This window comes from Streptopelia decaocto (assembly GCF_964273445.1).
Source record: "Streptopelia decaocto genome assembly, chromosome: 15".
Taxonomy (NCBI): Eukaryota; Metazoa; Chordata; class Aves; order Columbiformes; family Columbidae; genus Streptopelia; species Streptopelia decaocto.
Genome location: NC_138670.1, coordinates 5,491,471 through 5,518,567, shown reverse-complemented (window position 1 = coordinate 5,518,567; position 27,097 = coordinate 5,491,471). Strand labels below are relative to the sequence as shown.

General features: G+C 52.5%; 2 protein-coding genes across 3 annotated transcripts in view; one reads left to right on the top strand and one right to left on the bottom strand.

The window, feature by feature from the left end:
* Nucleotides 1–2,986: 2,986 nt before the first annotated feature.
* Nucleotides 2,987–12,642, bottom strand: DAO (D-amino acid oxidase). The gene is made up of 11 exons (XM_082066053.1): nt 12,542–12,642; nt 11,479–11,676; nt 11,253–11,367; nt 10,784–10,860; nt 10,296–10,361; nt 10,007–10,061; nt 9,441–9,545; nt 8,919–9,001; nt 7,370–7,487; nt 6,615–6,713; nt 2,987–5,169 (listed from the first exon to the last, which is right to left on the bottom strand). Exons 2-11 carry the CDS (start codon nt 11,670–11,672, stop codon nt 5,047–5,049), a joined length of 1,035 nt encoding a protein of 344 aa, XP_081922179.1. The 5' UTR covers nt 11,673–11,676; nt 12,542–12,642; the 3' UTR covers nt 2,987–5,046.
* Nucleotides 12,643–14,128: 1,486 nt separating this feature from the next.
* SSH1 (slingshot protein phosphatase 1) overlaps nt 14,129–27,097 on the top strand; it is a 33,618-nt gene continuing 20,649 nt past the window's right edge. The window contains exons 1-2 of one of the 2 annotated variants that reach the window (XM_082066258.1): nt 14,129–14,277; nt 18,216–18,256. In XM_082066258.1, coding sequence (XP_081922384.1) covers nt 14,212–14,277; nt 18,216–18,256 — 107 coding nt within the window. In that variant the 5' untranslated portion in view covers nt 14,129–14,211. Of the gene's footprint in view, nt 14,278–18,215; nt 18,257–26,894; nt 26,996–27,097 lie in introns of those variants that run through there. The other variant, XM_082066259.1, reaches the window with a different exon arrangement.

The following is a 27,097-nucleotide window of genomic DNA, read 5'->3' as shown; positions in this document are numbered from 1 at the left end:
TAAGAACGTTCTCATGGTGGTATAGCCAAAATCTTTGATAGAAAAGCCTCAGTCTGAAGAGCTGCGTGTCGCAGTCTGGATGGAGCTGCTTTGGAGTGTCTCCATAGAGAAGCTGATCTCCTGACAGCCGGGCAGGACTTTTTGATAGCTGCTGATTGTACTTTGACTGTAGCATCAACCTGGTGACAAAGGAATGTAGCTGGCATCGTGTCATGAAGGAACAAAAATCCTGAGAAGAGCCAAACTGCAATTATCCTCAGATGAGGAGCTCTACTCCCTCAGGTGTAGCTCATCAAGGCTGATGATCCTGCTCTTGTCAGAGAACTCAGGTGCGGATGTTTGTCTCGTTTGTCAGAAATCTGTGGCTTTGCAGGAAGTCAGTTTCCAGAGTCTGTGGATGTGCAGGGAGGAAATGCATCAGGGAGCTGAGATGTGGCTCATTGTGTCTCCGCTTATTTTCAGGATTCCAGACTATGGGGACACAAGCAGATGTAAGTGAGATGGGCTAAATGCTAATCCCTAGGCTGCAGGAAGCAATACATTTTTATAGAGCGTGTGGTTGGTTGTCTCACGTAAACACAGGTAAATGTGCAACCAGGTTTTGCACAATAGGATATTTTAAGTATTCTGAGAATGAGGCCCCTTTTTTCTGTGGGGGTGGGAGCAGGTGACTGAGTCCATGTTTGGGTGCAAAACAAAGGGGCACAGCTGGGGTTCAGCTTTCCCGAAGGGTTTCCCAGCGCTGCAGTGCAGTCTGGCGCTCTGAGATGTGTTAGGCTGTTTGTTTATAGCACTGAAGGAAAATGAGAAGTGGGTAATTCCTTAGAGAAATGGAGGAAACTCAGATTAGTAAAAAAAGGCCTAAGAGGTTATTGATATTCTGTGTGTGGGGATCTCCTGCTGAGAAAAGTCAAAGTTTGACAAGGCACCAAAATGTCCCTTTGCTCACCACGCGATGGTGGTGACGGCAACAAAAGGCTCCGGGAGCAGTTGGGCTAAATAGGGAGACTTGTCCCAGTAAGGGGAAAAAGATGCTCAGCTGACAGGGATCCCGCTTTCCACGGTGGATCCTGGACGGGTTTAGATCTGATAGGAGACCGGTGAGCTGGAAAGACCTGCTTTGCCTTTGTGTCGGATGGACTGGTCACCTTCTGGTGGCGGGAGAGGCCTCCCTCCCGCTGGTGACGGCACTTGGGAACGTGCTGGTCCACGCATGGCTGGGGCACGTCCAGCTGCTCCGTGTCCCTGGCCGTGTGGCTTTGCCGTGAGCTGTGTTCACAGTGAACACCCCAAACCCGGGTGGTCCCTGGGGAATCCTGCGGTAGAGGGAGGAATCCGAAGTGCGTGACATCCGCGGCCCGGAGGATTCCACCTCCCAGCCCCCTGCCGAGTTTGTCTGTTATTAAAGCTCCTTTCGTTAAATTTCTGCTTTTCCAGTGTTAATGTTCACATATCGCTTCATGGTTTTGAGTCAATATTCAACAGTTTGAAAGGAAAGTGGGCATTCAGAGTGGAGCATATGGATCTCCTGAATTTGCAGATACCTATACTTCAGATAAATGATTTACTAGGTAAAGATTTATAGATAATGCAAAACCTTTTGCTGCTGTTGAGTAGTTCAGTTTTAACCTGTGACATTTACAGTATTAAAAAAAAAATGAAGGCATTTTTACTTTTTATGAATTCTGCATTGAAAATGTATTTAAGGATATAAATGCCAAGATTGGCAGGTCCTGCTGAAGCATCTTCACACTCTGGAGCGTGGTCGGGGTGCGGGAGAAGCTCCCGGGGATGGTCATGGGCTTTGGATCAGCTGGACGGAGAAGCCAGGGAAGAAGGAGAAACTGAAGTTCAGGTTTTGCAGGGCTTAACGTATTATTAATAACGCAAGGACTTTTTAGATTGTTCACTGAAAAACTGAAGAATGTTCGGGTTGATACACAATAGCCTATAAATAATCACGAGTCATATTTTGTTAATATGGCAACACCGTTGATGTATATAATAAGCTTCCAAAGATTGTTTTACACACTGTCGAGTATTTTTCACTGATGAAGGAATTAATATAGCATTTAAAAAAATAAAGTGAGATAATTTTGAATTAAAATCGAGAGCAAACAATTGTGGGGTTCAGAGATTTACTAACTGTCCAATATATTAATGTGCAAAGCTGTTGTGGGACAAATAATTCTCCAAGTGTGCTTTGATGGAATGATTTATTATTCCTAAATGCTTGCCGAAAGAACATTGAATGTTTTCCTGTGTTTGAATGTACAGTTTCTAAGCTGGATACATTTTAATGTTTAAAAACTTTGTGTATATCAAGCTTGTTGTAAAATACTCCTTTTGTTCCTATGTTACTGATGCAACACTGGATAGTTTAATTCCACACTAGATATTTTATGTTAAACAAATAAATAGTTTTTTCAATATAAATGCTCTTGGCTGTTCTAGGGGACTCTTATGAAGGGTCACTTTACTATTTTTTGGCGTGTTCAGAGATTTGGGGTACATGCTGCTCTGTGGGATCTGCCAGGGCCCAGCGCTTTGCAGATCCGACCCATTTTGTGTGTGTTTTGGGCATAATGAACAGGCTCAGCGCGTGTCTGTGCTTCGGGGCAGGGAGGGTTCTATCCATTTATTTACCTATCTCATAGTTATAAAATAGAATGAAGTGCATTACCCTGGCTGTAGCCCTTACCCTTTAAATTATATTCTTACTTTGGATGTCCAGTGATTTACAAACATATGGTTGGTTGTGTCTGAGTCAAAATGACTAACGAGCTGCAAATACTTTGCATGCTAACGTGTGTGTTCTCGTCTATCTTCCTTCTCCCAGCGTGTGCAGACACTGACAGTCCCCTGGGAGACGTGGAGTGATGATTCTGGGGTGCTGCTGTGGAATTCGCATTTGGGGCCCCATCTGTGCCACCACGGAGAAAGCAGCACGCAAGAGGTATTTGAATATTACCTTTATTGTGCACGCATATTAACTCTTGGCCTTCTAGCAAATAAGCAAAATTAGGCTGCAAATAAAATGATGATTTCTGTTTGATTTCCGAGAGGCCGGGTCAGATCCCAGGACAGCTGCTCCTACCGGCTCTAAGATCAGCAGAATCAATTACAAGCTGTGCACGGATTTGTTACAGCCCCGCTCACCAGCGCAGCTCCTCTGAAAATGGGTGATTTTGGATCTACAGCAGCACAAACGGGAGGAGAATCTGGTCCTTAATATCCCATTTGGAACAAGTGAAACAGAGCAGATGCTGTTTCACTGTGTGGTGTCTACTGACGCGGTATCACAGACCGTTTGCTTTAGCATTAATCAATGGTAAATTTTCTCTAGCTATTGTTTTCTTTTCTCTACTCTTTTGTTGCTCATGGCCACGATGGATCAGGTGAGCTGCCACATCAAGTGGGAAACCCTTTTGAGAGACAGACTGGATGTGACGGCGGCTCCTCGTTTTCTCATCGCTGCCATCGACTGCAGGTTGTTGCCTTGGACTCAAGTGCCATAGACATGAGAATTCCCATGCAATGTCCCTTTGCTGGCACTGCAGGTGTCACCGCAGAGGCAAACACAACCCCCTGCACCTTTACAGAAGTGGGGGAGGACGGGAAGGGGACGGGGCAGCAGCTGCTGAGAAATTCCAGCCCTTATGGTGAGAGTCACCATTGCTGCTTTTGTAAAAGGGCAGACACTTAGCAGACGCTCTCAGCACAGCTCATCAGAGTTTCTCTTTTCCGTGGTGGAACTGGAGCAGGATGAAAGGAGACAGGTCCTTGGACAGGGACCAGCGCTGGTGCCAGGCTGAGCCCAGGGAATGTGCACTTTAATGGGGCTGGTTTAAATTCAGGCGCCTGGGAGGGAACAGGACCCAGCGGCACCGCAGCATCTCGTGCACCAGATGCAGCTGCCTGGTACATCCCAAACCAGGCTGGGGAGCTGTTTCTGGTGCATGGAGTCTGACAGAGAGAGAAGCTGTAAGAAACAGTTGGTTTATCTGCGAGGAGAGCGAGCCAGGCACTGTGTGCTGGGCTTGGGACAAAACCAGCCTTTGCATTTGAGGTTAATGCTTCTTGATCATTCACTACCTTGTCTGTGATTTTTTAAAAAATTATTATTATTTACCTGGCATAGAAAACATCAGCCAAACTGTATCTTCAGAACACTGTGTTGGGTCCCCAGCAGTGGCGCTGAACACCCCTGAGATGTCCCAGCCCCCGGGAGCTGTCCCCAGGTCCTTCGGGGGGCACAGCCACCCCAAGGCAGCTCCTCTGGGAGCCGCCGCTCCAGCCCTGTCGCACGGAAATGAGAAACTGGAGGGCCCGTGGGAGTTTTAGGGACAAGAACAGCTATTTTGCATGTCCTCTCTGCTATATATAGAGTCTGGCAAGTACACAGGGCTGGAACATGTTGCTTTTGTTGCTAAAAACATCATTTGGAAAGCCCATTTTAGGCAACGGCTGCTGTCTAGTGCCAGATACACTAACCAGGTGCTGCAGACCTATGCTCTGTCCTGGCATGAACGTAAGAAAAGCCATTGTAACTGCAGCACGTGCTTTTGGAGCTGTTGTTACTGCCCTGGGAGCTTCAGAGCTTCTTCCTACTAAGGAGCTTTTGCCTCCTGGGGGGAAGCTTGCAAATCTAATTACACACTGGGTGTCAGAGCAGCCAGTGAAGTCCTCAGGTGGCACCGGCTCCCTTTCAGATCCTGCCCCGTCGTGCAGATGAACTGCAGGACTGTCGAGGTTGCAGCTGAACCCTGCCTGCCCTTTTCAGACTGATCCCCAGGACAGAAGTGCGCTTGGTTGGAGATAATTAGTCCATTTTTTAAAGCACTTCCTTTGGGGAGGTGAAGGGAAATCAGGTGTCTGGCAAACGGCAGTGACAGAACTGGCAGCAACCTGAAAACGAGACGCTACGCACAGGTGTTGGAGCTGGCGGGAGGGTTGAATGACCCACGTGTGTCGCTGTGTTATTCGCATCCTCCTGCTGTGATTTCCGAGCTGCTGCTGTCGCAGGATCCCGGGGCAGCGGGCGCCTCACAAGCGGGGCTGGGCCAGGCGCTGCTCCTGCAGGATGCTGCCCAAGAGCCGGGCTGCTGCCATGGCACAGCCCCAGTGGATGGTGATCCCGAACCCGCCATGGCCGTAGTTGTGTATCACCTGGGGGAGAAGAGAAGGGGCTGGTGCCAGGAAAGCTGCAGCGGAGCCCTCCAGGCAGCGAGGAGCCGCAACAGCAGCTGGGGACGTCCTCAGTGTCTCCAGGTTGAGCCACGATCGGGGAGCTCAGCTCAGTGACATGCTGCTCTGTCTCTCCCTCCAAAAGCCACTGGAGATGCAGCAGAAACTCTCTGAGGTTCATCCTCTGCCTGCCCAGCCACCCCGAAACGCAGCGGCCGTGTTCCTCAGAGCACAACACGTTATGTCCCCCTTGGGTTTGTTAAATCACTTCAGCGGGAGCCCTGACTCAGCACTGGGATCAATAGCTACACCTCTCCATGCCAAGGCAGCGCAGATAACAGAACTGATAACAGTGCTGATAACAGAACAGAGCAAGCCAAAAATTAATTCAAATACAGCATCTCTTTGAACTGTGCTCTGGACTTGGCCTAAATACACCATTTTCTTTCCAAGACTCTCCAGCTAAAAATTGAGTATATTTTCATTACATTTAATTACATGTTGCAGTCATCATCTCCTTTGGAGCTTCAATCTCTTCTTTCAAGCTGTACAGAGACATATGCACACAATCAAACTGAGGATTCCCTCTGCAGCTCTGCTGCCGAGCATTCAGGTGACAGCACTGCTGTGCTGAGGTCCAAGAACAGGCGGCACGCTTTAACTGCGCTGTCCCCACTCCCTTTTCTCTTAAAAGATATCTAGCAGTGCAAGGCAAGTTAAAGAGCCACTGTGCTGGGGAAGTTTTACACCAGACACCCAGCTTTACCTACACAGAGGAATTTTGCAGAGCCCTGTGGCAGCTACAGCCCCACCAGCATCTCTCTGCGCCTTCACCGTGTTTCATTTCGTGCTGCTCCTGTGTTTTGAATGGGAAGAAATCTCGAGAAATCAAATCTTTCGCACTAACAACCTGGTGTCAGTGCTGGAGGCCCCGAGCGTTTTATCAAAAGCTGTGTATTGGGTTTTATTAAAAGGAGACATGAAGTTTGCATGCACAAGGGCTGTAAAACTATTGGCTTTGAGCAGTAAACCACACTCCTTAAACGCTGACACCGAAACATGGTTTACATGTGCCTCATGTGGTTCTGGCAGCAGCAGAGCCCGTGCAGAGCCAAAGTTTTTCTCCCATTTGAGTTTTTTTGGCCTCTATTAAGGACTAAGCTCCGGCTGCAGATTTTCCTTCGACAGGAGCATTCCCTGCCCACTCTCCCTATAAAAATCCATCAAAACTTATTATCTTTGACGCTCATCTCTGGCACTGGGCTGAAACATCTCAGGTTCACAGAGAGGAGCCGGGGCAAGGACCGATGGGTGTGGGGCTGAAGAGCAACAGCGTTGCTGGATGTTGGTGCTGTGCTGCCCAGGTCGCAGTGACAAATGCACAATTAACATGGGGGTTAACGGCCCTGGGGGGCCGAGCGTGGTACCTCTGCCTGGCCGTGCCCGTGGCGGAGGGTCTCCCGCTCCAGGCGAACCCGGGGACGTGCTGGTCTCAAGCCGCTCCACTCCTCCACGATCTTTGCTTTCTGAAAGCAAAAGCCCGTCAACACCTGCACCACATTTCTCCGAATTACAGCACCAAAACTCCTAGCACTGAGTAATCCATAAGTTGGGGGCTCTTGCAATGAGCAGGGACAGAAGCTGCTGCACCGGCTCCTGCGGTGCTGCAAGAGGCAACTGGACAGAACCATTTGGGATCACCAAAGGGACCTTCAGAGCTCCCCCAGTGCCCCCCCTGCCATGAGCAGGGACATCTGCACCAGCTCAGGTTGCTCAGAGCCCCGTCCAGCCTGGCCTGGGATGTCTCCAGGGATGGTTCATCCACCACCTCTCTGGCCAACCTGGGCCAGGCTCTCATCACCCTCAGGGGCAACAATTTCTTCCCCATGTCCAGCCTGAATCTCCCTCCTTTAGTTTAAAACCATCACCCCTTGTCCTATCACAACAGGCCCTGCTGAAAAGTCTGTCCCCATCTTTCTTATTGGCCCCTTTTGAAGGCAGAAAGGCTCCTCTGGGCCCTCTCCAACAGGTCCATGTCTGTCCTGTGCTGAGGACCCCAGGGCTGGATGCAATACTCAGTATATGACCATCACTCATGTAAAGTTTCCAATTTTGCAGTTTGTCCTCAGTGCCCACCCCTGTGGCCTCCCCACGTCCCCCCTCCCGGGGTCGGGTCACCCACCTGCAGCGCGGGGAGCAGCCGGCAGCAGCTCTCCCAGATGGTTTTGTGGTCCTGGGCGCTGTTTTCTTCGTTCCAGTTTCCATGCTGGTAGATCCCACCCAAGACGGTCAACTCACTCCTGCACCAAAAGCCAAAGGAGATAAGTGGCGGTGAGCGTCCCCAGCTGTCCTTTGCTGGGCCATCACGCGGAGGGACTCTGCGCGTCTGTGATTTATGGATTCTCTTACACCCTGAGCCTGCAATGTATTCCTGCTGGAAAAACTCTCATGCCAAGCAAGAGAGCAGTGCCTGCTCACGAGCGAGTCATTCATTAAATACTATCAGCACCCAAAACGTCTTTCCCTGAGCAAAACAAACAGTTGATTTATTCTTCTGTCAGACAGCTCTGCTCCTGCCTGGCTGGGGAAGCGTTGGAAGGGATGGGATGTCTGTGGTGGAGCACAACGGGACAGATCGCTGCCACTCCGAAACTCTGTGGGTTAACAGAGAAGAGACGGGGCAAGACTGGGGGAGCTGGGGACATCTGTACCTGCTGTGACCTTTGAAAACCTTGTGTGAGCCCCGGGCAGCACAAAGACAAGAGGGGAGCAGACGGGAGCCCCTGGGGCCGAGCTCTCTGGTGTGGAAGAGACGTGCTCTGCTTGACCCAGCTGCATCCCCACAGCTCCAGCTCAAACAAACACAGGGAGAGGAATTCACATGGGAGCGTGAGCAGAAATTGCTTGGAATACTTTGCCTGGGGGCTGTGAGCATCCAAAGTTCCTATTTACACAACGGCTTGTTGCCTAATCCTGAAATATTCGCACAATAGGAAGCGCCAGGAACGCAGCATTCGAGTTACAGCTTAAAAACCCCTTTCCATTGCCAAAGCGGGGTAGACGGCTGCTCTCGGCAGGAAACAGAGGCGGGATGAACAGCAGACGTATTTATTTATCCTGCAGTTTATCTCCCTGGGTACACACAAGAAAGCTGCTGGTGGGAAGCAGGCGGAACGGACAAGGCAGGAGCTGGAAGCCGGGCTCTGAATGGGCACCACTACTCGCTGAGCTCGGGGGACGCTCCTTTTGGGGTCAGGATCTCAATTCAGCCCTTCTCACCCCTATGGGGACACAGAAATAAGGTTTTCCCCTGAGATTCCTCCTGGGTTCCCTTAGGGAGGTGACATGGACCCTGTGTGGGTGCTGAACTGGGTGGGATGTCCTCAGATGTGTCACCAGCAGCCGCAGCACTGCTCAGGATAACGGCGCGGGAAGGCTGAGCTTTCAGGGTAGGCTTTTAATGAAGTAAAAAGGATTCCTGCCACTGGTTTTAATGGACCAGAAGAGCCTTTCCCCACGATGAGCTGCTGTACAGCAGTTTTGTCAACACCATGGACAAAAGAACCAATTATAAAGGTGAAAACAAAGGATCTCCCCCAAAGTACCTGCCCCACTCTCAGTGTTTGGCTCTTTGGAGGACCTGGCCAGGATTGGCATTTTGCTTTGGTGCGATTATTTCTTGGAAAAGGACAGGGCCGGGGACATTGAAGCCCCGTGTTGCTGTCACCTACCCCGGTATGATGTACGGTGAGTTGTAGATCCCAGATTCGATGTCGTGAGTGATGATGAAATGCTTCACCCACGGGGCCAGGACCTGGGAGACGAAGGGCAGAGGGTCAGGGACAGCTGGAGAGCCGGGTCCATGGCTTTGGGGGGTGGCGGGACGGACATCGGCAGCTTGGCAGCCACGGGATCTGCACAGGGTGTCCTCCCTTCTGCATCAGCTCCATGGACATCCTCTTCTTCCAAGGATTTTATGTCTTTTTATTATCAGCATTATGCCTCTGGCCTCCCCCCACCTTCATGTGATGAAAAACCAGGCTGGAGACTCAGGGCATCCCCACAGCTGGACCAGGAACTGGATCCAGGTTTTCTGCTCTGGCCTCCCCACAGGAGGGTTTTACGTGACCAACACTTGCTGGGAATCAGGACCTGATCCCAGTGTGGGTCCAGCCCACAAACCCATGGTTTGCCCCAGAGGGCACAGGTGCACTGGAACAAGGAGGGAACACACGGGCCCTGCACCCCCTCACCTTTATGACCTGTCCACGGCCGGGCTGGAGCTCCGGATCGGGCTGCAGCTCCCCCGCACGCACCCCCGTGCAGTTGATCACAACATCCACACCCTGGGCAAACAGCTACGAAGAGACAGAGACAACGCGCTGAGCGGCACCGGCAGCGACGCCGCCCCCGGGGGCACGAGATTCCTGCATCGAAGCCGAGCCAAGTCCCCGCTCCAACCACCTGGTGATGAATAAACCATCAGGGCTGGATCCAGGGCACAGCCCCCCCAGCACAGCTCCCGCTGAGACCCCACGTCTGCAGCAAGGAGAATATTTACAATTTAAGGGAAAGCCGTACTGCTGATGCTTGGCTGCATGTTTGCTCAGCGCCGGCAAAACGCGCTACCCCGTCCCCTCTCGGCCATCTCGTGATGCCCAAGAGCCTTTATGTTTCCCAGTAGAATTTGCCTGGCGTACTCTTGCTGCTGGCCCTGTGCTGGCTGTGCCAAGGGACACCCACGCGCTTGCTGCGTGTTTCTTCTCCACGCCAGGACAGGGCTGTGCCTGCTCTGCTCCAGCTCCACATCCCCACTCACCTCCTGGAAAGATTCCACCTTCTTATGGAAAAACTTCACTCCTCTCTGTGTTAGCCTGGGAAGAACAAGTTCATTTCTTACCAGTAAATTAAAAACAAACATACCATTCAAATTATCACCTGTAATTGACACCCAGAGTGGGTACAGCTTGGTGCTCCTTGCAATAAACAGCCGTGGTTTTCTCAGTGGGCCCTAATGAGCTCCAGCCTTTAGCTCATCCACACCCGCCTCTCATGTCCTGCCAGCCAGAGCAATCGGCACCGGCACAGCCCGGTGGCTCCGCACTCACCGGTTGCTCAGCCACGGCAGGTACCGCCGGCCCTCCAGCACCATCGCCGTGTTGAACCAGCCGTAGCTGAAAGCAGAACAAGGAGCCATAAGGACCCGCAGCAGCTCTGCAGAACCATCCACCTCCTCCCCTGCACTCCTGACGGCCGCTGCAGCTCTGGGATCCCAATTCCCCCTTGCACAACAAGTGCAGGATTCTTTTTTTCCCTGTTTACAGCATAAAACACCTTCTGCTGGTTTCCTTCCCCCAGTTTGACAGTATCTGGTGAAGTAAGAGAGGAGCTGGGATGGTTTCCATGCTAGGCTGCTGGTTTTTTGGCTTGTTTGAGGTGTCTCCTACTCATTTTTAAGGCAAGCAAGGCCACCTCTGTGCCCACAGTTGGTCATCCTCGCCACCCCTCGACAAGGAGGTGCCGGGACCACCCAGCCAGACCTGTCCTGCCTGGGGGAAAGCACATCAGTGACCCTTCGCAAAACACTGAAAAATACCTGTAACCAGGGAAGAGTTCCAGCTCTTTTGGTGTCAAGTTCCTGAATCCCAGGACAATGTTCTTCCAAGATGGGTCCTGCAACAGGGAAAAAGGTCTGAGCTCATTAATGAACCCAAATCACTGTACCAGCATGGGACAGCAGCTGGGGAGGGGGACACAGCCTACCCCAAAGGTGTGTGGGCAGGTATAGCATAATTTGGGTAGGAAAAGACATAAAAGATCTTAAAGATCAAGTCCAGCTGCAGCACACCATGGCCGGAGAGGCTCTGCCACGGTTCAGCCCTTGTTTTGTACTGACATTGCATCGGGGGCACAGAAAACACCGTGTCCTGGGCACACTGTCACAAGACAAACTTGGAAGGATTTGGAAGCATTCAGGGCATCGTCTGGGAAGGAGCACAGCCCTCCCGCCCCCGGGCAGCCCGCGGGCTGGAGCCCTTCCCAGCCCTGGCTGCCACTGCTCCTACCGGCACCGGCTGCGTGAACAGGTTGTAGCCAGAAATGAGGAAAAGTCCCATTTCTGTCGCTGCCGGTGAGCCCAGGTGTCCGAGGAGGTAATCAAACGTCTCTTTGTTCCAGACCCTGCGATGAAAACAGGAGAGCAGTGGCTCTGCCAGCCCCATGGAGCTGTGCCCGGGCAGCTCAGCCCCAGGGGGACACAGCACCATCCTCCTCCTCCTCCTCCTCACTCACGTCTCCTGCAGGTCACCACGGTCGCTCAGGTAGGGCTGCCACAATCCGGCTGCCCCGTCGCTGGTGGTGTGGGGTGTGTAGCGATCCGCGTAGATCTCCACGTGCAGGGCGGGCAGCAGGCCGTGGAACTGCTCGTGGATGCACAGGGCGGTGGAGAGGCCCACCACCCCGGCCCCGATGACGGCCACACGCATGACTCTGAAATCACGAATGAGCGGGGCGTAGTTGGCTATGGGGCAGGGGAACAATCCGCATTGCTCACAGCGGCATCCCTGGCTCTTCCCTTCAGCTGTGGCTCAGCTGCCCACGACCGCACTCCCCTGCCCAGCAGAAAGAGCTGCGGTTCCTGGGTGCCTCCATCACCATCCTCCTCTTCCTCCCATCAGCCAGACCCCTCACTCCCCTGTCTCTTCCCTCTTTATGGAGCTTTCACAGAACCCCAGCCTGATTGGGGCTGAAGGGACCTCTGGAGATCCCACAGTTCAAGGGTCACCAGAGCAGATCGCACAGGGTCATGTCCAGATGGGTTTGAATGTCTCCAGATAAGGGGACTCCACACCTGCTCTGGGCAGCCTGGAAAAAGCCCTGTGGTCACTGTCTGGGCAGGGAGCAGCCACGGAGCAGGGGGAGGACGGGCTGGGGTGCAGCAGTGTGGGTCACCTTGGCCTGGGGTACGGCCCTGGGTGCTCAGCTGCTGGTGCACGGGTACGGAGAGGGATGCCAGCAGCACGCCAGACCCGCTCCTGAGTAAATTCTAACCTGTAGTTTAATTTAGATAAGGCGAAGTGCAGCATCTCTTGCTGTGAAAGGCGGCCCGCAGCGGGACTGACATTTGCCGGGATGGAGGGATGAGTCATCGGGACGGCAAAGCACCGACAGCATCCGAGAGCCGTGCTGCTGCCCATCTGCTGCGGTTTTACAACCCACGGCTGCAGGAATCGGGGCTGCCTCCTCCACCTGCAGCCGCAGGGACGCACCCCAGGCTGCCCTGCAGCACCAACCAATGAGACACCTGCCTCGCTGGTCAATAAAGAACAGAAATACATATTTTTCAGCAGCTTACCTGCAGAGTGTGTGGTCCCCGGGGCAGTGCTGCAGTTTTCAGAGGCTTCAGCAGAGCCACCTTCACGGACAGCTCGTTTCCAGCCCAGCAAACCACCCGCAGCACAGGGGTTGAGGATCACAGTCTGTCCCCGGACAACAGGGCCAAAGTCTGCGCTGCGGCCCCGGGGAGGTGGAGTCCCCCGCACCGCACCCCGTGTCCCCCTGGCAGCGGCTCCGGAGTCACCGCTCTGAAAGGAAAACGGGGTCACCACAGGACGAGGCAAAATGCCATCGCTGACACTTGTCACCACGGTGACTGCTGGCTGCCCCCCCGCAGGCCCTGGCTGGTGGGGACACAGGGATGGGACTCCCCAGCCACCAGATTCCTGTGAGATCTGGGAAAACTGGATGCTTTGGTGCTGATTTTTGTGTGGTAAGAGAGAAATGGCATTGCCTCCCTCCTGACAGACCCCGGTAGCCGTGCCACCCTGCTTCCTGCTCAGATGGCTTCATTTGTTGCTTCTAAGCTCGTCTCCCTTCACAAAACCCCCAATTTTGGGTTCTGGGCTGAAAAGCCCGGTTTCTGACGGCGCAAATACCATTACCAGCAGCAGAGGCAGCCCTGGAAGCACAGACCATGCTTGGGCAGAGTTGCTACACTCAGGGATTTTATTGTGCTTAAAGCTTTTATAAGAAGCGTAAGGAAGATAAGACAAAATAAACGAGAACTAATCTTCTGAACAGCCAGGTTGCAGACACGTCTCTGAAGTTCCACGCTCAAGGTTCCAGCCCTACAGCTCAACCCACCACAGGTGCCAGGAATTCGGTCCCACAGAAGGCAGAGGAAAGGCACCGCCAGGCGTACGCTGGCTGCCGCAGACGCTTTACCCTGAGAAACCAACGAGGACGGCATGGGAAAGCCAAGGCTGCAGACTCACAGGGCTTAAGCACCCGGTACCTTTGACGCTTTTGGCAGCAGAGCACATGTTTCCAGCCCCAGTATTGTTGCAGGCACTGCCGTCCTGCTTCCCAATGCCGGGCAGAAGCACCAGCGACTGAGCGGCCCCATCCAGGCAGCTCCACAGCTCAGGATCCCACCCCTGGTGCCGCGAAGCTGGAGGTTCATCCGCCACACGTGCTGCCCCATGGCCGCATCCTCCCAGGGATGCTGCCCGGAGATGTTGTCCAACCTTGGGCATCCAGCCCCCTCTTGCTCGGCCCCCTTAGCGTGGCAGGGATGGAGGGGGAAAGGCTGTTACCCACCGGCCTCAATTATTAAGGGCTTGCCATGCAATCAGCAAAGCCTCTTACACTAATTACCCCATTACTCGTCTGCCTCTCGCATTTGGCACCGCTGACCCCTCGCACTTTCTTCGGTCCGGTTTGAAGGAGGCTCCCGGCTGCCACGCCCCAAAACCCTTCAGGTGCCTTCGGGAGGAACCTCAGACCCCACCGACACTTTTTGGGGCGACGGGGCCACCGCCCCTGTGGGCGGGGCCATGCGCGCCTCGCGCGGCGCAGCGCGCGAGTGCCCGGGGGAAGCTCCGCCCCGTCCCGCCGCCGCAGCCGCCCCGCTCCTCCCCGGCCCACCCCGCTCCTCCCCGCGGCCGGGCGGGCTGCGCAGCCGCCGGGGCGGTGGAGGCGGCCGGCGCCCCGCAGCCGCGGCTGTAGCCGGGCCCCGCCGACGCCATGGCGCTGGTCACGCTGCAGCGCTCGCCGACCCCCAGCGCCGCCTCCTCGGCCAGCACCAGCGAGGTGAGCCGGGCCGGGCCGCGGGCAGGGCGGGGACGGGGAGCGGGGCGGGACGCGGCCCCTCAGCGCCTCGGCTGGGCCCGCGCGGCGGCCCGCGGAGCTGCACGGTCCTCGGCCACGGCCCCCACAGCCCCTCCCGGCCCCCCACAGCCCCCCCCAGCCACCGCATCCCTTTCCCCCGCCGCCCCCCTGGTGCTGCCCAGCCCCGCGGGGCTGCCGGGCTGGTTCAGGCCCGGGACCGTCCCGCCCTGTCCCCGCTGGCCGTCCCCTCCTCGGCGCCAGTCAGCTCCGTGTCCCCCGCCGCTGCCGCCCCACTCGAGCCGCCCGCAGCATCAGCGTGGGCGGGCTGAGCCGCGGGGCCGTGTCCTTCTCCGCATGGCGGGTCCCGGGCAGCACGCCGGGCCTGTCGGTGGAGCAGCTGTGCTTGTCCCTTGCCCCCTGACCCCCCGCAGCCGCCACTTCCTGCCCCAGGGGTGCGCAGTGTCACCCCCTGTGTGGTCCCTCTGTCCCCGAGCTGCAGTGGAGCCACCCCGGGGGGCTCCCCGAGGCAGCTGTGGTCAGTTCCCTGCTGCCAGAGCAGCTTCTGGCCCGCTCCACCCCATACCTGTGTGATGTCCCCATGTCGCAATGTCCTTGTGTCATGCTGTCTGCTGTCACTCCTTGCCACAGCACAGCCCACACCACACTGCTGCCCTCTCCTCCTTCCCAGCTCTGTTGCTCCGGGGCCAGGTACCCACCACTTAACCCTCTGTCCCCGTAACACTCTTCTCCATGTGTCCCAGTTCTGCAGGAACAGGCACCCTGCGTGTCCCAGCTCTGCTGCCTGCCCCCTTCGCCCTGGTACCCCAGAAACACCTTCTCCTGCCTCTGCCCAGCCTTGGGCTTCTGTTTCCCCTCACCACACCTCCCACGTACCATCCAAACACAGCTGCACCCTCCAATTGCTCTTCTTCTTCCCCGTGGATCCCTTTTCTCCTCCTAACCTCTTTTGAGACCCCCAAAGACAGGCCTGGTGTTTCCCTGTATATCCTCCCTGTGCATCCCTCTTCCCCCCCACCTCTTTCCTTTGGTGCTTGCTGCCTTCGGCTTTGCTTTGTCCCACCAGGTAAACAATCCTATTTGTCACCTGTCAGGTCCCTGTGAGTCCCCCGATGAGCTGGTTGGGGGGGGCAGGCGGGAGGGGGTCAGTGCCGCAGGTTCTCCCTCTCCGGAGGGGCCGTGGGGTTCCTTTGCATGGCCCTGGCTGGAGACCCAGCTCATCCCTTCCCGCTCCAGCTGTTCTGTCCTCAGTCCAAGTTGAGTGGTTTGGGCTTCTGAGGCTGCAGGAACACACTGTGTTCATTCAAGAACTTGGCGACAGGACTTGTGCTTCTCCGAGGATTTTCCAGCAGGATTTTTGTTGAGTTCTTGTTTAGACAGGGTCTTAAATGAGACCTAGTGGCCACCTGATCTACACAGATGTAAAGGAGCTGTAGCTCTCTTGCAGGCAGTGGAATTAGACGGGGTTTAGCTGATGCAGGTGGGAGGGAACTCAAGGCAGGATGGCTCTCCCCTTGTTACATATACCTCTGTTAGACATTGTGTTGTGGAGGAGCTCTGTGTCAGTTGTTATTGTTTTCAATGGGGTAACCATACAGTTCTCCCTTTTCCTCTCCAAAATGCTGCCTCGAACTTGCCGCCTGGTGTTGTCCCCTTCTGCCACCAGCATCTGTGGCTCAGGTGGCTTCCAGAAGAAGATATCAGCTCCCCTTCTGTTTGAATGGTCACTTCTGGCATGAAATACCATAAAACTATACATTGTCCTTTTCCAAATGCAGTGTATTGATTTTTGCAAAGTTAATTTCAAAGAAAAATCACATTGAAAAGTGCTAACATGATCCCTGATCTTTTATAATCTTTCTCATAAGGAAAATGAGGGCTTTTCAGGGCTTTTAGCCTAATGTGAGGGATTAGTATAATATTTTTTTAAATGGAAAATGATGACGAAACATCCTTGCCAATTGTGAGTGTGCTGCTCGTGGGGGTCTGGCCCCAGTGTCCATGCCATGCGACGGGTCCATAGCCTCACCTGCGTGGAGCATCGTAAACCCTGCCAGCTCGGAGGGATGCTCTGAGCTAAACAGGTCAGAAGGTGCCTTGTTTTGCTTTTACTGCAGCTTTTTAATAGGAAATACAGGGATAATCGACTTTGAAAGCAAGTCACCTTCTGCAGAAGATGAGCCTGGAGCAGCTTCAGGGGCCGGCTCTGCTGCCGAGCCGCAGCTGAGGACGTTCATGACTTCACAGTCACATTTGTTTAAAAAAGTGAAGTTTTTCTCCCTTTTGTTGCTATGTGACAGACCCAAACAAACAGGAGGGTGACCTTACAAAGGCCAAAAACCTGCCAGCCCTTCCCAGAGCTGGGGGATCTGCTGGCGGGGGCACTGGGGCTGGGGGTGTTCCTGGGGCTCTGCCTACTGCCCCGGCCGGGCCGGCTCTGCGCTGCTGCACATTGTAAACAGACTAAAAATAGCGATGGTATGTTTCTTGCCATCAGCTGCAGTCATTTTGGATGGTCTCCGTGTATCGCTTTTCCTCCAAATGGCCATATTTCTGACATCCAGCCGGTGCGGTTGTGTTTGGGGTTTTTTCCTGGCATTACTCTGTTCCTGCAGGTTGTGAGCAGAGCAGCTCCTGGGCACTCTGGCCTCCCCAGTCTGAGCTTGGAGGGGTGAGGAGCAGCCCAGGTTCTACATACACACACAAAACTTCAAGCTTGAATGTTTTACATGAAACTACTTGCTTATTTTTTTACTTCTACAAAACCACCTGGAAACAAGTAACCATTCCAATGGCCCTTATTTGATGCGGGTTTCAGGCAGTGTTGTAGTAAATAACAAAGTGGTCCATGGGTGTTAGCACTGGTGGAGCGTGATTTCTTAAAGGCTTGCATCCCTCCAGCTTCATCAGGCTCTGGTGTGTTGCAGGGTTGATGGTTTTCCTGTTGCAGGACAGTCTGTAAGGTCCCTGCTTCGCTTCTTGGAACCGAGCCATCCCGCCAGTGCACCCTTGCCCTGCAAGGGGATGCCCCTGGCCCTTTTTCTTCTGCTTACTTACACTGGACCTAAGGAGGAGAATTATCTTTGAGCCTTTTTTTTTTTTCCAATCAGCTCTGGATGCAATTAACCCCGGCCCTGTTTTTCTTTAATATGTAATTCTGTCCTAAAGCTAACAGGGACCTTGAAGGGGGTGGCTGGAAAGCACAGCTGTGTAGAAGTGTTTCTCTGTGGAAGTGGGCTCAAGTCAGCTGGCACGCTTCTGTTCTGATTAAATAAAGTGTAAGGGCCAGTAATGTCACCTGAGCAGCCAGATTTGCTGCCAGGGGGACTTTCCACCGGTGTCCAGTGAAGAAGCTGTAATACGTGCCTGCCATCCAAGCGGTGTGTTTATCAGGAGGGCAGCAGACGTAGGACTAGTTGATGGCTGGGCAACCAGGTGAGCATTGTCCTAGCCTGGGGACACATCTTCTGCCAGCACCCAGGTGGAGGTGGCCAGGTGGCAGCGTTAATTTGTGCCCAGCTCTTTGTCACCAGCCTTCGCCCGGGACAGGTTCTGCTCTCACGTGTGTGCTCAGGGGGAGCGATGTGTCTGTGCCCGCGGTGACGTCGCGGTTGGCGATCTTCAAACCCATCTGTGCTCTAGGACCAGCTTGCAGGATTAGGACCTAATAGCTTTAAAATCCCCGTGAGCCCCTTTGTCATCCGGCACTGGGTGCTGGTGGCATATATGGCCAGGGAGTCTCATTTATCCCCAGCACTGGAATGAAAACCCCCACGAAATACAGCTGCCCCAAACCTGTTATTGCAAGCGTGGTTTTAAAAAGTGTGGGGATTTTTTTTAAAGTTGTAGTATGGAAACAACCAGTGTGTAACTTTCTCTGTATCCTTCTTTTCTCCCCTCAGCTGGAGGTTGGCAGTGATGAAGAGCGCAAATTAAATGTGAGGTAAGCAGAGTTATTTGGCTCTAAACATCGTTTCCACTGTTGTGAATTGTTTGCCGTTTATCTGAGTGCTGATCCTGCACAGGACTCCGGCCTCGAGCGTGTACCTTTGCCCGGAGGGGATGGCATGGTCTGCACACAGCTGAACATCGGGGATGCTCTCCCCCTTATCAGTTTAGTTTTGAGAGGAGCGTTTAATGAACTGAAAGCATAAAAGAGGGTTTGTGGGTTTTGGTTTCTTTTTTTTTTTTTCCTGATGGGAAGAAGCTGGAAGATTGCTTGTCAGCTCTGACCACAGCACTTAACTGTTACTGCAGCATCTGTATGGCTGCTGCCGCTCTCTGGGGTTGGGGCTGTGGGTCAGAAAGGGGGGGATGCTCCTGGGGTGGGCATGGGAGAGTTCTGCCCGTTCTTGGCTGTTAACCAGCAGGAATTTGGACTCCTTTGATATTGGGGTTGTGTGGAGCCACTTTCTGCATGTGAGGGGGAGGAAAGGGCTGAGATGTCCTGCTGGAGAAGGGAGAGGCTTCTCTTGCTGACACTATGCAGAGATCAGGAGTAGTGATGATAAAGCCAGTTTGGTGGGACCCTGGCCTAATGGGGCTCTGGGTGATTATGTGGATTGTTCACTCTAAACCCAGCTGTTGCAGACAATTCTTGCCCTCTGACTGTAAACTGAGAGACAAAGTGTAAAAACACAGCAGTGGTCCAGCAGGCTGGGTCTCCTCGTTATGACTTTCTACTTCAATTATCTTGGTTTCAGGTAAAAGCAAAGCCAATCATGTTCCTGCTTGGAGTTCGATCTTGTTTCCATCCCGTTTTATCCTTTGAGACCTACTGTTGCAGAGCTGTAAAAGAGAGACACTGTCACAGTCTGATGGACTGAGTCTAGGACAAAGTGGAGTTGATTTGAAGCCTGGTTAACCTTGTGGTTTTGCAAGCAGCAAGTAGACATTAGGGCACCAACCGTCTTTACTCTGCAAGTGAAGTCGGAGAGCAGGAAAGCAAAGTGGCTCCTTTGCAGAGTACGTGTTGGGCTTTGCCGTGTCTGTGTCCCGGGGGGTTTGTTGTGGCTGCTGCTGTCTGGGAAGCTGCCTCTGCTCGCTGTCCTGCTGGCGTGCACGGGGGTCACAAGCGTGCGTGTGGTTGCTGTGTGGATGGGCGTTTAGTGGCAGTCTGTAGTGTCATTCCTTAGCTTATTTTCTGCAAAATGCGTTTTGTGTCAGTTAAAGGAAGTTCAGGATTCCTGGTTCTACTCCCAGCTTGGTTGTGGGCTTATTGTGCAATTCAGGGCCTAGCAGGAGCCCACTGAAGTCATGAATAGCAGCACATCCTTAATTCTTATGCCTTTTCCCATGTTGTATTAAAGAGTAACACTTAACCAAGCAGTATGATGGCCTCTTCTTTTGTGTATGTGGCTTTTGTGCTGAAGGAGGAAATACAGCTTTAGCCCTCTTCATTAGAAATGAACTCAGTGACAGTGTACAGATGAATTGTTGGTTTTGTGGCCCCTTTGGTCCATCTGGGCTTTTGCAGGCATGTGCATCCATCACTGACCAGAGCAATCGTGGGGGCGGACGTGGTGAGACTGGGCTTAAAAGCTGAAACTTTTCTACTGGCCGTTGAAAAAAGCTGCAGCAGTGACTTTGGCTACCGCAGTCCTAAGAGCTTCCTCTGTCCTTCAGTCTCTTGGGGCTGCTCTTCTGTACACAAATTTCAGGATAAGAATCTGGTAATTAAGTCACTAGACAGACCTTGAGAACAGGATGGCTCTTGCGCAGAGCCCTGGCTGTACCTGGGGGAAACACTGACAGGGACCGAAGAAAACGTGTGGCCTGAGTGTGGACAGAGCATAGATGATAAATGCAGCTCCTCTGGCAGGGAGGTGGGTAGATCCTGTCCCTGTCCTGTCCTCATTCTGTCCCCTCCTGCTGGCAGCTGCTCCGGATCCGTTCTCAGAAACTTTACCCAGTGCCCATGGGGTGGCAGAATTGTTCAACTTCATTGTGCTGCTTCTCCGACAGCTGAGCCCAGGTCTGAAAAACCCACAGGACGGGCCCTCTGGGGCCCGGGTGCACCCCTGGGTGCAGGGCTTGGTGGTCCAGTGCCCGACTGTGCAGACCTCAGAGATCCGAACAGTCAGAGAAAGGACAGGCTGGTGCAGCAGATCTTCCTTATGGTTTCTGTCATCCCGAAATGCTTTGCTTTTTTTTTTCTCTTCCTTCATGAAACAGCTTCTACCCTAAAATAGACTGAGTGGACATGTTCTATTCGGCTCTTCTTTCAAAGATATTGTTACTAACTGCATTTTCTGAGGCATTAATGTGCTTTAAAGTCTTTCACTTTCCAAAATTTTGCAGCAGCCTGGCATCCACGCTGTGTCCAGCAGACAGCCAGGAGTCTGCTTTGCTCCCCAGTGGGTAAAAATTCACAGCAGACAAAAAAGAGCACAGACTTGGATCTCACAGCCCGGTCGAGCTCGGTGCAGCTGGTGCAGAGAGATGCTCACATGTCTGATTCTCCGTGTTCTCTGTGTCTGCTGAAATCTTGCTTCCTGAGCGCCCATCAGCTGTTGGATGCTGTGGCTTGATCCCCTTTTTTCCCTAAGGATGCAGCGCACCCATGGGACCTTGAGACATCTCACCTAAAACTGCTGGCATGGTTACATCAAGTCCGTGGGAGCGTGAATTAGCTTAGAGTTAAGCACAGCCTTAAGTTGTAAAAGATCAGAGTATGCCCAATTCAGCCTTATCACAGTGCCGTGTTGTGCTCGTTTAGTTCAGAACAGCCTCGGAGAAGATGATATCGAGTGCGGGGGAGACTGAGAGCGGGGCCGAGCTCTTTTCAAGCAGACTGCTCTGGCAGAATGGGCTGTGTGCCGTTTTTCCTCTGCTGTTTTTTAGTCCAACCCGACTTTGATCCCTCACCGTTGGGTGACTCTGTAGCACCAAGGCACAGGAGATGTTTTACAAAGCCAGTTGTGTTGTGAGTGTTGGCTGTTTCTCAGATGCGGTTGGCAAATGCAGCGAGGTAATCGCTGGTTTTAATTACGAACACAAGTAAGTTTGTTTAGCCAGTCGTTCTGTAATCTTTGCCATTATTGGCTTTCCAATCGCAATCTGAATGCGGTCAGAAATGGGGCTGGGTCAGCGTTTTCAGGCACCTCTGCAGGGAGATGGAGGTTGAACTGCTCCAGAAGGGCCTGGAAGTTGTCTCCAGCCACTGATCAAGCCTGAAGATCGTTATGGAAAGAATTGTTCTTGTTTCACACCACTAAACCCAGCTTTAAGAGCTGGCAAGAGCAGCTGTGGGAGGTAAAGGTTTTCAGGATTACCTGGCTGGGAGCGAACATGCTCTGCCACGCTGGTTTGATAACCAGCTCTGCAGTTCCTTTAGTTACTGCTTTTTGTTGCTGTTTAATGAAGTGATTTTCTCTCTCGAAGGTAGTGGAGTTATACTGGGCATTGGTTTGACTTGGTTTTGCATTCGTGGCAGGAATTAGAGCCTCAGGTTGATGAAAATTCCCTTGGCAGCCCAGCGATCAACAGGAGGAGTAATTGCTGCGGACAAACTCCTTACAGAGCATCATCCCAGGTGGCCCAGGCCAGAGGACTCATTATAAGGAGGCTGTTTGGTTAAAATCACTGTAATAAATCAAGATTTCTATCAGGCTCTTTTTGTGCAGCCACGTGTTTGCCCCACAGGTGGGGATGCTTTTACCTTTACACTTTATTGCATATTCTATTTTAATGCACCAGAAATTCTTTCTTAACACCTTGATCTTTAACTTTTTTAGGGATTTATGAACATGTTTTGCTGGAGGCAGCACAGAGCAAATGGCTCATACCTGCAGCTTTGCCGGGCCATGTTTATGGCACTGGGAGGGTGCACAGGGCAGGGGCTACGCCGGGGCAGCTGCCTCGAGGGTTTATTTGTGGGGACAGCAGCTCATTATGTACCTGACAAGCCCTGCTTGCTGTGGTATTTATTGTCTCCTGGTTATTTGCTGGGAGATCTCAGGGCAGAAGCTGCTGACTTGGTGAACTGTGCAAAACAGGAAGGTGAATCACATCCTGGCGGGGCCGCTGCATCCTGCCCAGCGCGCCCCGAAACGGGGGCGCAGCCGCGGGCTCCTGACCCCCGACCGCTTGTTGGCCCGTAGGTGCGGCCGTGGAAGCCCATGGAGATAGAATCAGAGCTTTACATTTTGTGGTGGGCTGCGTGGGGACGTTGCGAGCCCGCAGAGCCGAGCAAGCAGGCACTTGTGTGACGCTTGAATAGGATCTGGCCTTTCCAGGAAACCGGTGCTGACTTGAGCAACGTGAGTTTACGTGGATGTGGGCAGGGTAACACCAGGAGGCCTGCCAGCTTGAAGATGCGCTCATCAGGCCCTTTCAGAATGTTCTATTAATCTTCTTTTGTTTTTTTTGTTTTACTTTTTCATTTTTTTGGATGAAACCTCAGCAGCTTGGCAAAAAAGCCCCAACTCACTGGCCCTGTTATCAAAGGTGCTGGCTTTGCACTGAACGTTTGTGTTTCTTTCCTGTAAAAGACCAGTGTGATTACTGTTTATTTAGGTGTTAGAGCTGGGTCAGAAAAATATTTTGGTTCCAAATGCCTCTTGATTTTAAATACCTTAATCTTTGATAATCGGCTGCCAAGATCTGTGAGTCAGGGCTTTCTCATACCAACCAGAGCTGTGGTCTGCCTGACAAGTGCTCTGGAGATGTTTTTGGAGAACATGAAATGGGCAGAGCACCTTCATAGGCCTGGCTTTGCTTTTAATTATGAAAGTGTTGATTTTTATTATTTTTTTTTAATTTCCTAAACATTTACGCATCCCTCTGCGGCGCAGAAGCGCTCTGCTGCTATGCAAAACATCAGAAGGCAAAATGAGCCAAAAATAAGCCCAGCATCAAATGGATTAGGACATAAAATGCATCCCTTAGTTCAGTTTTATCTCAGACAAGAAAGACTCTTCTCTGCAGAGCTCGCCTTCCCTCTCTTGAAGGTTTAGAGTCACAGCTCTGACAGGTCTGGCTTTGGAGTGGAAAAAGGAGGATGTTGCTGAGGTTTTTACCAAGACTGTGTCTTGAGGTGGCTTTTCCCCCAGCCGCATGTCCTCGGGGAGCCAGGGGGGCAGCTGAGCTCTGGCCAAACACTAGAGGGGCTGTCAGGGTTGAGCTGGAACTTTTCTCGCTCTCCTTTTACCCCGTGTGATCCATCTAGTTTTATTTTATTTTATTCTTACGCCTTACCGACGTGTGAAGTACTCCCTGGTCTCTGCTGCCTTTTTTGGAGTCGTTCTGAAACCCAGCAGCTCAGCTATTTTTTGGGTTGCCGTGCTCCCTGCGCTGCTGTCCGTGTCCCGGCTGACCCTTGCACATGCTGTTTGGAAGCTGCTTTCTTAATCCTCAAAACCATTATTCACCTGCCTTTTCTTTTCCAGCGGCGCTGCTGGAGAGTTTCCACTTGTTTCCCTGGCCCGTCTCCAGGAGACGCTGCTGAGTGGGTGAAGTGGGGTGACTTAATAAAATAGTTTAGAGGGTTAAAACAATGAGTTGACAGGAGGAATGCAGGAGGATGGGCCGATGTGCCGTCAGCTTGGCTGGGGAGGAGAACGGGAACGGATCGGCTCCTGCCCGGGCGGGAGGCTCGGCTTTCGATGTGCCCTCTGTTCAGAAGCCTGGGGACCAGCATCATCCCACCTTTGCTTGGGCTTGGACCACAGCTCCGGGACAGGCTCGTGGTCTGTCCTCCTTCCTCCCTATGCTCACAGAACAGCCACGGCAACAGTATGGCAACAGCAACATCCAAAAAAGTGGCTTGTAGGAAAATAGAGCATCTGGCCCTGGTCTCCCGAGACCGTGGCTATCGCAAAAACAACGTCACGTTGCAGTGGGAATTTCAGAAATGCTCACTGCGATTTAGACCGTTGGTTCCAAACACATCGCGTAGCTCTGATCAGCCTCGTGCCTTTTTGAACTCTGTGATTAATGGGATGAGCAGAAAGGTTTTCTTTTTCCTTGTGAAGCAATCTCTTATTTAATTTGGCTTTTCACCATCCAAGCACTAGGGTTTCCTAGAATTTTCTCTTTCCTGGCTGTCTGGGAGCCGTTCCACTAATTTTGCGCAAGTCTTCTGGAATGGGGAATAATCCTGTTAATTTGTTTGCTTCCCTGTCCTTACCCTTTCTCTCGGATGGTTTATCGAGCGGCTCCGGTGCCCCAGCCCGATGCATCGCTCCCCCGCTGCGCAGGGGTGGCTGGAGGGACATCATCAGTGCTCTGTTTAAGTTAGGAAATTAGCTTTTGTGGGCTTTGTGATTGATTTTGCTTTGTCTCTTTTTCCCCTTTGTGCTCGAGGACTGTTTGGATGTGGATGTGAACGGCCAGCAGTGTGTGCAGCCCCGCGCAGCGTTCCTGCTCTGGGGACGTGCCCACGCCTCGCGGCCCGACAGTCTGTGCTCAGACTCCCCTTTTGTGCTGCGCTGCTCAAAACACACGAGCAAAGCCCCACGGGTCATCCTGCCCGACCAACTCACTCCGCTTTGAAATACGGGGAGACGTTTGTCCCTTGGGGAGGCATTACAGGCCCCCTTTCAGTGCAGGCAACTTCTTGCTGTTGTGTGTTTGTGCCCTGGCTGTGTCTGAGATGTTCTCCATGCGTCCAAAGGAACATCAGACCTTCAGAGCTTATGTTTTGCGTTTATTCTTGGGGTGACTGGAGCAGCACTAGCATTAAATGGGCTTCTCGGTTGTGATCAGCAGCAAACACAAAGCTAACGAGTTCATTACGGCTCTAGAATTACTGAGGGTTGTTGAAGGTGTGGAGATAAGCTGGGATCCTTGGGCATCCCCTGCGCCCAGTGATCCTGTGGCAGTTCTGGGAGCAGCAGGGACACCTGGGCAGACACAAACTTGGATGTTTCTGTGCTCTGCCTCTCCGCTAGATGCCATTTTTCAATTCTTAGACAAGAAGTGGACGGCTGAGTCAGCTTCAGGCCTCGCTGTGTCTTCCCGGGGAAGTGTTGTTCTCCATACCGACTTCTGCGTATGGCTATTTGTTCTGAGATGAGTTATGTAGCTGTAAGATAGATCAGTATTTTATTGTATCCTGCAAGATGATTACGTCTTACGTGAGATTTCCCATTAAAATGGGAACTCCCGAGGCATAGAAGGTTGGTTTGGTGGGACACACGGCAGCCGAAGCTGCAGTGGCAAAGCAAACAGCCCAGGGAAAACCCTTCTGTGCCTGGCAGCTGATTTCCAGCTCTGTCTGTCTGTCCGGTAACCCGAGCAGCTCTGTCTCTTTTTCCAAAATGCAGTATTTTTAACAGATTGCTTGGTGCCATTATTTTTGGCCCTGGGGGGTGGCATTTTGTAACGATGAAAAGGCGCTGCCTATTGTGTTCTTAAGCAACTTGAAATGGAATTGATGCGTGTTGCAGCCATGCTCTTCTGGAACTTTCCCAAAGGGGAAGAGATATTTTCTCTTCAAGTTGAGCAGCACAGAGCCAACGGATGGAGCAAGGGGCGGTGAAGCGGGAGAAGCTGGAGCCTGAGCTCAGCGGTGCTGTGGCTGCAGAGCATCATCTCCAGGTGCAGATGGCCTCAGCTTTACGGACAGCAAAGCGCCGTAGCTGTGTCCCCTCAGCATTTCCCAAATGCTTGTAAGTGTAGGTTTTTACCCCCTTTTGGGGGGTAAATGGCATTAGTTTGGTAAGCTGAGGTTATGGAGTAGAACTAGGACTGGTTTGCAGCTGTGCCGGAGCACCAGGATGCCAGGGCTGTGACAAAACCCGTGAGCTCTGCATTTATTTGAGAGCCTTGAAGCGTTTCCTGTACGGTAGCTTGTGCTGGTTGGGATTCCTGGAAGGGCATCCCGGGGTAGAATGGGAGGTTTTTGTTGTGCATTCCAGGGGAAAACTCAACAGAAAGCTGCTTCTGCCCCTGGCCAGGCTGGCGGTGCTGGGGAGATGCGAGCGCGGTTGTGGTTTATGCCCAGAGAAGGATTTAGTCCGGGGTCTGTAAGAAACGAGCCTTCAGTGACTTTGGTTATATCCAGCCACGAACAAATAAACACCGAACCACCTGAAAGACTTTGTTGTTCGGTGGGAGCTCAGTAACTTGTGAGTCACTGAAAATCAAACCGCGGTAGCTGCACAGTAAGCGAAGAAGCATTTTAATTTGACAACTAAGGCCTTTGTCATACCTATATTACAGCGGAGGCATGCAGTGTTTTAATTGTAAAGAAACACACAGGCGTTTGTCGATACGATGCTATTTATCTAGTCCTGTCGCGGGGAATATGGACTTTGTACAGCGACGGGTTGCTGATAGATGCTGCGTTGCCTTCAGATGAAGCAAACAAACAAACAAGTCTGGAGGAGGGAAATGATTAGACGAGCCTCAGCTGGTTTTTTCCCCTTCTGAATGGCCCTCTTTCATCAGGAGATGTTAGGACAAGTGCTTTTTCAAGCCAGGATATCAGGGGAAGACACAGTGTTCTGTAAAAGTCATCCAGTTCCCGGGTAGCATCAACAGACGCGATTTCTCTGCTGCGCACAGAATATATGGTCAACTTTTTCTTTTCCTTCTTTTCTTTTCATTTTTATGGGTTTAGAAGCAAAAGGATGTGAGTTTTACAGCTAGTTATGAATCTTTTTGAACTCGCTGACTTCTGTCTGACTCTTGGGCCGGCACAATGCTTCTGCTGTTCAAAGAAAACCGCTCCGAATTAGTATGTATAAGCCACTCGTTTTTATGCTGCTTACCAGGGCATTTGTCACTGCTGCCGAGGGTCAAAAGTTTGGGACGTTCTTTAATGATAGCATTTTCCTGT